The sequence below is a fragment of the Leptosomus discolor genome, chromosome 9 (assembly GCF_034619465.1).
Source record: "Leptosomus discolor isolate bLepDis1 chromosome 9, bLepDis1.hap2, whole genome shotgun sequence".
Classification (NCBI taxonomy): Eukaryota; Metazoa; Chordata; class Aves; order Leptosomiformes; family Leptosomidae; genus Leptosomus; species Leptosomus discolor.
The window spans coordinates 6678946-6689078 of record NC_141399.1 but is presented as its reverse complement, the minus strand read 5'-3'; the positions used below and the strand labels follow the sequence as shown (position 1 = coordinate 6689078).

The 10133-nt window shown below is 42.5% G+C and overlaps 1 protein-coding gene across 2 annotated transcripts in view; it reads left to right on the top strand.

The window, feature by feature from the left end:
* The first annotated feature begins 4762 nt into the window (after positions 1 to 4762).
* Positions 4763 to 10133, top strand: part of TAFA1 (TAFA chemokine like family member 1) — a 230397-nt gene continuing 225026 nt past the window's right edge. Inside the window, exons 1-2 of one of the 2 annotated variants that reach the window (XM_086470217.1) lie at positions 4763 to 4783; positions 7177 to 7297. In XM_086470217.1, coding sequence (XP_086326343.1) covers positions 4763 to 4783; positions 7177 to 7297 — 142 coding nt within the window. Of the gene's footprint in view, positions 4784 to 7176; positions 7298 to 10133 lie in introns of those variants that run through there. The other variant, XM_086470218.1, reaches the window with a different exon arrangement.

Genomic DNA, 10133 nt, shown 5'->3' with positions numbered 1-10133 from the left:
TCTGAACTAGCCCCTGGGCTCCTGTGGGAAATGGTTTCCCTGCACATGTTGTTCAGCTCTGCTTCTTCAGGCTTTTAGCATGTATAGTCTTTGGGTTTTTTTGGTCAGCAGAGGCTGTGGTTGCAGCCAGACGAGTCACCAAATCTTCCTTTGATGTTCTTCCTCCATGAAAAATTGTGTAGCTTTCTAGCTGAGCTTTTCAGGGTCAGCATGGTTGCCTCTAGGAAAACCAGTGCATCTTCTCTTGCCACTGGAAAAGCCAGAGGCGAAGAAAGCCTGACAACATAGACTAAAGGATTTAATGCTGTTGTAGAAGACCTAGGAAGGAAGGGAAATGGGTTCAGCTCAGTCACTGAGGTTGGACCAGACCTCCTTCAAGAGAGAAGGAAAAGTGGTAGGGCCCAAGAAAGGGAAGTCTCAGGGCAGGGAAGGTTTTCCTGGGAATATATTGAAAGTGCTAGAAAGGAAGCAGAGCACCACTGTAAGCATCTGGCTGAGCCCAGAGGATGCACGTGTGAAGTGTTGAATACCGAGTGTGCTACATTCAGTGCATATGAGTGTGGGATGTAAGTGTTTGTCTGGGCAAAGCTGTGTCCACACCTGATTTCTAGGAAGGCCATAGGTCTTGTGCTCTCCCTGTACCGAAAGAATCCTGCTTTAGTGTTTGTGCTCACTGTTCCACTGGGGAACAAACCCAAGACCTAGAAATGCACAGGGAGGCTTAGGGCCCTGGATGAGGATTGCTGCTTGGATGGTTTTACTCTGGGCTTTGTGGTTGCTGATCAGGCTATCACATGTAGGCAGATCAATCTTCACAGGCTCAGCTGCTGGTTTTCCATGGAGGCTGGTTTTCAATGGAAGACAAGCTGTGTGGGGAGGCTAGGGGGCCAAGCAAAATTCCTGCTCTGTCAGATTTTAAAAAAAATCTTCCATAAATGTTGTGGACATAAGACAAGAGTCAGTGATTTGGATTTCAGTGGAGGTAAGGTAAAACTTGCTGTTAGACCACACTTGGCTCACCTGGGGTAAGAACATGTAGGTACTGAGGAGCTGCAATGTGCACTGCCTGTCGGCCAGGCAGCAGCCAAGACTGGTTTTGGGTCTATAGGAAAGAGCTTTGTAGGGTGGGTTGAAGCAGCTGAGAGGGATGGAGAACCAATGGGTGAAAAACAAAGCTTCATTGTCCCAGGAACACTAGAACTAATGAGCTTTGCATTTCAAAGGTGGTGAGCCTTCTTCAGACCCCGCAAAATACACGCCTGGGATTTGTCATGTTAAATCTCTGTGTGGGGGAGGAGGAGAGAGGGGCAGAGGAGGCAGAAAGCAGAGGCCAGAGGCCCTTATTTGGGTGCAAGTACCAATCTGCTGTCTGCATGAGTCTGCCTGATTTGCATATGCTCTCCTTTTCTCTGTACACAGAAAATTGTGATAAATAGAGGTTCAGGCAGTGAAGAGCATTTATTTTTATTTGCCTATTTTTGTCATTCACTTGGCATCTTTAGATGAATGGTGGAACCAGGAGGAAAAGGCTATTCTCCTTGTGAATACAGTCCTTGTGTGTGTGAGGCAGCCCGTCTCAAAGGCAGTTTGATGAATGCTGACCCCTTGCAACCTACTTTCACCTTGGAAATATCATGCCGGTGTAGTGGTCTGCATTTGTCAACTCTGCCAGCAACCCCATGGAGTCTTTCAATCGGAGCTCTGAATAGGCGGTGTTCCATGCTTTCTCACTGGGATAGCTCAGGTTCTGGTCTCTGTCCTCTCTGCTACCTGCCATCAGGTATCAGAGTGGAAGTGGAAGGACCTCCCTTGGACACTCTGCCTCCCAGTGGCCAGGCATAGACCATGTAACCCAAAGACTGTTCTGCCCTTCTGCAGGGCCTGGATCCATCTTGTCCCAGCACTGGTGGGAGCTGCCATTGCATGGGATGGTTGTCACAACCTTTTGTCCCGTCTTCTTTCTTCCTAGAGGCAAACTACTTTTCCAGCCTTCCCTTTTTCATGAGAAAGGATTTTGAAACACACAGGCTGTTCACTAGTGTCTTACTTTTCCTTCCTATTTTCTCTTTCTAGTGTGTTAGTGTTAGTAGCCCCACACTCAACACATGGGCCCATGGGCACATGTAAAGCTTCATCCCCTTCCCATCAAAGCCAGTGACTCCTGAAGCGAGGAGGCTAAAGTGAAGCCCCAAAGCACCACATGAAGATGACACTGTGCCCTGCTCAAAGCAGGGTAAGAGGAGATGTTTCATGTCGTGTTGGTCCACTGAAAGTTAAAATTGGCAGCGAAGACATCAAAGCAGGTGTGAGGATGCTTCTGCAAGATTTGCCAAGGACTCCTCTGTTCCTGTCTGATGCTGAGAGCCAGGGCAGGGAAAAGACTGCAAGCACAGCCTGCTTAATATTCTCTTCTGTTCCTCTGATCTCCCCCCTACCCTGCAGAAGCAACATGTCCCATGTTTCTGCAGAGCTTGTCCTGAGCAATAGCAGCATCTGTCAGGGGTTACGGTGGCATTAGCCTCATGGAGCTGGGAGTTAGCAGTGCTTGGCAGAGTGACAGTTCTGCTGTACCTTACATAAATCTGTATCTTGCATAAATCTATCTCTGCCTACTCTGCCAAGGTGTGTGGCCACAATTTGTCTGATTCCTCCTGCCGTCCACAAGGCCTTTCAGTTTTGTAGAAGATTTTTGTTTGATTCTTGAGGCCCCTCTCCCTCCTCTTTCTTCAAACCTTCCCAGTCCATACCTTTTCCCTCATAATTTCCCCATGAATACTAGGGGAAACATATCTTGTTAAACAGGTGTTATTTTAAAATAAATTCCCATCACCTGTCCCTGTCAGGTGCTGCAGAAAGCTTCCCATATTCCCGTGAAAAGAGGGAAGGTCTTGAGCCTCCCTGTGGCTTTGGCAGCAAACCACAGAAGCCCTTCACTCACTGCCTTCTGCTACAGTCTACACATGATCCCAGGTCCTGGTTCCTTGCTCATCAGTGCTTCATGGTACTTGGTGTGCCTTGGTTGCCTCTCATCAGCTTTCTTGGATCCTTTGAGACCCTTCTGAGGCCAGAAAGTATCAGCAACTGCCCCAGGTCTTGGCCTTCTTCTAGTGTCTAAGGAAATTCTTGGGGAAAACAAGGAAACCTTTATTAAAGAGAACATTATATCCCCAACCATACTCATGCCATGTGTTTTCATAAAAAGCACCTGAAAAATAATTTGACCTCTTGAAAGCATCTCTGATCACCACAAGGCTTGGCCTGAGCTGCTCTCTCCTCCCCAGCACTACCTGGGGACTTGATGGGAGTCATGCTGCAGTGGTGGCCTGCGGGAGGCTCCACTTGCCAGTGCTCTCCTGTGTCTCTTTGTCATCCCCTCTGCCCTCAATTGCTTTATACTTTCAATAAAGAGCTATAATATGTTATAATAAAGAGCTGCTCTGAGCACCGTGGTAGAGACCAGCATAATGTTCCTGTCGGTTTTCAGGGCCAATCTCTTAGTGCGCATTACCCAGTAAAACACAATGGCCCCAAAGGAGTGTATGCTCTGTTAAGTAAACTCATCACACCCCTTGATGAGAGTCTCCACTGAGATGTATGTCCTTGGGTGCTGAGAAGGAGGTACCTGAGAGTGAGGGTACTTGTTACTGTTATTATTTACTATTGTTTGGTGTCTGGAGCAGGTCAGAGGTGAAGGTAATACACTCTTCTACCATCAGTTATGAAGGGGGGAAAAAAACCCAACCGAAGTTGTGTTGTAGCATTCACCCTGGGCTCTTAAAATGGAAGTTTCTATTTTGTCTCCAAGCCTTCTTTCTTTTGTAGGCAGACGTGAGAGCTGTAATAAGTGAATGGTCTGTATTAAGTCTATACAATGGCTCTTTAAAAAATAATTACATATGGTACAAGAGGGAGAGGAAACCACTCCATTCCTGTAAATGGCCACTTAAGAGGTGGACAATGAATAACTGTAATAAATAATCTGGTGTATCTGAGCTTTAGCATTTAGGAGGAATAAACCAGAACTCTTTCTCCATTGTCTGCTGAGATGCATCAGAAATGGAGTTGGAAGGAAAGATTTCACTCAGAGTTGTGGCAAGGTGTTGGAAAGCCCATGGGAGCGTGTAGGAGTCTCCTGCCCTCCCTGTCTCTCCCGTGTGCTTTGTTGCACTTGCCCTGCACCACCCCTCCCCATTCACAAGCGTGTGCCGCTCTCCCGTGAAATGGAAGAGGCTCCCTTAAGTCTCACTTGCCTCTTGCTAATAAGTGCAAGAACAACGCCTGGGGAATAAAGCCTCTGCCGGCAGAATTAACACGTCTCCCAGATTGCTCCTTGGGTATTTAGCCCTTTGCCTCTCCAAAGGCTTTGCCATTCCACCAGCGCTCTTCCACCCTCCTCTGCCCACCGATACCTGCTCCTCGCAGACGCAACCAGCTGCTCTTCTGCTCCGTGCGAAGTCTGAGTGCCGGTATTTAAATGCAGCTGCTAAGCCCCGGTGACTAACGGAGAGCCTGGCTGGGGCTTACAACGGAGGGCTGTGTCGCTTTAAGGCATGTGATACTTTCCCGAGCAGGGATGTATTGAAATAGGCTACGGTACTTACAGCATCGTATAGCAGTGTACGTACAGCTGCCTTACTCTGCACTGCCCGCGCTGGAGTGAGGCTGCTCTGTTGTTAAACATAAACTGCTCCTCGTCCTTAAGTATCCTGGAAGCTGCAAATTATCTCAAGATCACTTCAAAGGTCTCATCAAGCAGAAGGTGATGCTAGGAGATGATTTAAAGGTGAAAATGAGAAGGTTTCCAGCCCTCAAACCTTGGCCACTTTTCTGACGGCAGAGTCTGAGACCTCAGATGTCTTCTTTACTCTGGGAACAGGATTTGTAACGACAGAGATTTTTTCTTTTAATCCTGATAAAGAAGATTATTGGGAAGCTATTAAAAATCCCTTATTGTGATACAGATGGATTTAAAAAAGTGTTAGATCTTTCCAATGAACACTAATAGAGTGCTCTGCTCTTGGTTGGATTACTCAGGTAAGGAGCTTCTTTAGGATTTAAGATTCAGAAACCAGATCTGGAACTCATCAGATAATAACTGGAGGAATACTCACTGCCGTGTTTCTCTTCTAATGATAAGATGATCTGTGTGTAAAAGTGTGTATGTGACAGCAGATTGCTGACAAACAAGTGCATGAAGAAATGTCTGTAAGAAACTCTGGGTTTTGAGCAAAGGTAGTTTGAAATAGTGTAGTTTGAGAAAGGGGGTTTTATTTAAAAAAAAAAAAAAAAAAAAAAAGAAGGCAGGGAGCTAATAATAAAGCCTGATAAAGCCTGAGTGGGTAAAGCAAGTCTGCTGTCCATGTGGTTAAGAATATGATGCCGGAGGAAAGACACAGGAGCATTTAGCAGGCTGTAGAAGTTTGGGTTTGCTTCACTGTTTGGCTAGGATTTTTAAAGTTCAGTTTAAATAACCTGGATACCTGAAATATCCCTGTGTGGGAGTCATCTTTCCCTCTTACCTTGTTGTATAAAAAGCATGGGAGCACCACATATTACAAGAAGGCATTAATTCCTGAAGACACAGGAAGCCTACTGGGAGCTCCCTGATCTGAGGGGATTGAATCTATTTTGTGAGATAAATAGGTCTAAAAAGAGAGGAGAAAAAGTGCACTGTATACTGCAAAGTAAACAGTCAGAAATGAAATTAATTATATGCTAAGCAGTGCATCAAACAGTGCAGAGAAAGGAAGAGTCTCATGCTGATCAAAATAATGTTTTGATATTTTCTATTAATTATACTTGTCAGTTTATGTGGTTCTTTTCAAACAATAAGACTTAAAGCTTCTGAAAGTCTCTGCGTTTCTTTAAAATCAGGGGCAAAATATATTTTGTATGCATAGGTGTTATCACCACTATATTTCGCTATTTTAAAATTGTTAATTTTCCTACTGCAGAAATCCCCCTGATATATCGCATACAGACTTTCTCTTTTTTTAATTTTTGTGTGAAGAAGTGATTTTTCTATGTGAGAGATTTAATCTTTCAAAGTCTTTCTTGCTCTGTGAAAATGATTTTCAGCTGATTGGATTATTAGATAGAAAACGGCATCACGTCATTGGCTGAATAAGGAGAGTGCCTGAAGTTTGATTAATTTGGCAATATGAAATGCAGCAGAAGGTGTTGTTAAGGGAACTGGACGATGTGTAGCGTAGCTGAGCCTTGCAAACCTCCCGATCCTTGCAGACATTGAGAAAGAGCTGTTGAAGTTAAAAAGTCAGAGGGAAATTCAGCCAGTTAGTACAATAATGAATACAAGTATGAAAAATCAGGGTTGTCTATATTGGATGGCCAAGTATGCCAGCACTGGGAGACAAAGAAATTGCTCTTTCCCTTTTCAATAGGAGTCTTTATAAAATTTTGACACAATCTGCTTTGTGAGAAGATCAAATCTGCTGTAGAATACATCTGAAAGTCAGACTGGACATGCTCCAGTCCCTTTGCACGCACAGGTTGGAGAAAACGAAGCTGACTTCACCTGAGGATTAGAAGATAATTCTGGGAAACAATTACTTTATTTAGCAGACAGCATCATGATTAAAAATTAATGTTCACAAAAGTCAAAACCAATAAACTGTTACTTTCTGGGTCAGTGTTAGCCTTCCATTCTTGGTCTGGAGTATTTTTGAAATGCATCTTGGATATCTGATGATGTTGTATGCCTATCTGTAATGGATTTAAAGTAGTTTTGATACTGTCTGAACATCATGGGGTTTTTTAGCTGGCCACATGATTTTTTTTTTTTTTTTAAATTTTTTAACTCCCTTCTAAATTCAGCTATGGATCAGTGTGGCACTATTTTCAAGCTTTCTGTTTACATTGGTTTTGGATTTTAGTCCTCAGATCATTACAGTTTCATTTTTACCACTGAATTATTAAAGTTACTCAGGCTCCTGTGTTGACATCTTGTTACCTCAACTGTCCTTTTTGGACATGACCTTTGTTGTATGACAACTGCATCCTGCAGGGGGGGAATAATAACCTGGAGACAAAAGACATTTAGCAAAAGGAGTGAAAAAGGGAAAAAAAACCCAACCCCCAAATCTGTTGTAATGGAAGCTGACTGTTCTCTGTGCTATAAGGCAATGGATAATAATGTCTGTCTAATATTTTGTTTAGAGAATGGCAGTGGTCTCTGCAATGTCCTGGGTCCTGTATTTGTGGATAAGTGCCTGTGCAATGCTGCTCTGTCAGGGGTCCCTCCATCACACTTTCCAGCAGCATCACCTGCACAGACCAGGTAGGACTGAGATCGGCTGTGGGATGCATTAAGATTGCAGACTCTCTGCCCATGCTCATGCCTGTCTTGATAAATGATTGAATAATCATAAAATCCATTTTATCATTTGACTTTCATGAGTTGCTTGCATTTATATTGCACAACATCTTTTTTTTGGTCGCTCTAATATGTGTTGTGCTTTGCTGATCTGATGTTGGAATATTAATCCTTTGGTGTCATCTTCTAACAGCTTCCCAACACAGGAATCCCATTTTGGATAACCATTTAGTTTCTCTGTCCTTATTTCTGTCTCCTCCCCATTTCATGCTGTTCTGGAGTGGGTGTGTAAGTCAGAAAGGTATTGTGACGGCACAGGTTTGGATAACTTTGCAGTTATCTGACCCAAACTGGACATGGGTTTGTTGCTTAAAATACTGGCATGAAATCTCACTCATAGTCACCAGCGTTGACCGGAGGTCGGGTGTTTGCCTTAGCATACATGAGTTATTCTAAGGTTCTCAAGTTTACCTCTGAAAATTGATGGGGTTGCAAAAGTGCAGCCCAGAGGAGAATTTGGGGCCGTCTTTCAATGGACTTAAATGCCTCCAAAGTCAGAATAAATCCCACATCTTAGCAGTGGAGAATGCAGCTCACTTTGGCTGTTGCAATCCACAGAGACTGCACATTAGTAGGTTTATTGTGTTTTTATTAATAGAAATGGATCGTGTAACTTTTTCAACTGTTAATTGCGCTTTGAAGAATAGGTGCTGTGTTAAAAATTGAGGAGTTGGCACATTCTAGTGTGTTATTATCATCTGGTTAAAATTAGATGGGCCAAGAATGTCGCCTAACAAATTTGGATCCAAAGAAAGGTGGGAGAGGTTTTGAGAGCTTTAGAAAAGAAAGATGGAAAATTAACTCGCAGTAATAAATCATTTAACAATGTGGCGACTAATACTTTAATGTTTTTTGATCTAAAGGTGTACCTTCAAAGACAGACGGTCTTGAACCACAGGCCTTTAGCAACCTTAATGCCTCAAAGTTTTCCCAACTACTTTTGTGGTCCGAAAGTCATAGGTATTGGCATTGTCTTGCTTGCTTGTAATAAAATACGTATAGTACAGAGGAATAGACCTAAATCTTTGATAGACCAGCACTTGATAGCTTTGTTAGAGCATCAGATTAACTAATGGTGTTATCTTTACTAGCTGGCACTGGAAGTTTGAGAGTATTTGAAGTTTGAGTGGCGAGGTTCTTGTTTAGGACTTGCAGAGAAATAAACAAAATGTTTATTGCAATGCAATTTTAAGTAAAGCTGCTGGTCATTTGGGTCTGTCCCCCAGTGAAGGAAACAGGAAAAAACAGCCCAGCTAAACAGATAGGTAAAAGGAAAATGTAATCTTGTTTTGTAAAATCAGTTGAAACGAGTGACATTATGAGAAAAAATGAGAGCTGGGCAGATTCAGAGCTCTGCAACATTTGCCTAAGCTTGAAAAATCACCTTTTTTATGAAGCAAGAACAGCAAGACACTGAACGCATACCAAGTGTTGGGGAAATGTGAAAAATGACAAAATCTTTCACTCAGAGATGTGATACAGATAGAGTGAAGGTTTTACAGCTGCCTCATCACCTACTTAGAAACAGCCAAGCTTTCCCTCTTGCGAGCCTTTCTTGGGCAGCTTCTCCACACCCTGCATGAATAAGATTGATGGTGTTCTGATCCCAGGCAGCCAATTTCAGTCTCTCAAGAAATAATCCACTACGCTGACAGATGAGTGGAATTTGACATGATGTTCACCTCGGATTCAGATTGTGCTGCACCTGGGAAGTACCAGCTAGTGAGCATCCTTTAGGGAAACTGTTAAGGGTTTTTGGACAATTTCTGCTGTCACAACAAAAAATCAAGACAGTGTTTTTTATAAGGCCGTGAATTTGCAGTCTGCCAACTGAATGTGAAAGGTTGTACATAAAAGGGATGGAAATATGTTAACTAGCAAACTGAGTGATTTTAATGTATTCGACTGCAGTCCCTGAGCAAACCCTATTTTTCATATTTATAATATTAGGAATGCGTCATTTACTTTTAGTTAGTCACTGTGTAAGTAAGATTAAAATGTTCAGCCAAATAAAAGTTGAATAAAAAATGGATGCAGATGAGCCACTGCATAATTTCAGTAATTTAATATTTGGTATATGGAACTTCAACTTATTGAATCATGGCAAATATAGCTGTAATCAATAGCATGCTCAGCATACCTTTTCCTTCAGTTCATGATCTTCCATAGATAATGAGATGCTCAAAAATAAGAGATTTTGAGCTGCACAACTCCATCGTGGAGTTACTTTGGAACAAGATAATTAAAAAGGCAGGTTCCACCCCAGCTTGTGCTTCTCATACTTCATGAATAGAAGAGTCTCACTGAGTGCAGGAAGGTGCAGGTAAAAGGTAAATCCTCATGGAGTGTATTTAACATAATAAAGTTGAACTGAACTCAGTGGATTAGCACAGTGAATATATCCATCTGTACTACTGCAGTTAATCCAGTTTTGAAACACTGGAAACCAAGGGCAATGTATGGAAAGGTTAGATTATCACCAGAGATTTCTGACCTTGTTCTTTTTTTTCTGAAACTTTCTTAAGCAAGTGTCTGGATGGGTTCAAATTGATTTCTGCACACTATGTGCAATCACAAAAGTTTTAAGCTTCCTTTCAGTGTAGTATAATTTTTCAGTTTTATAATTCAGTACTTCTTTATTCAGTTAATGACTTAGCAGAAGGTATGAACCTGAAAACAAATGCAATAAACTGCTTTACGTGACAGTATTGGTAATTGACTGTAGCTTTATTTTCTCTGA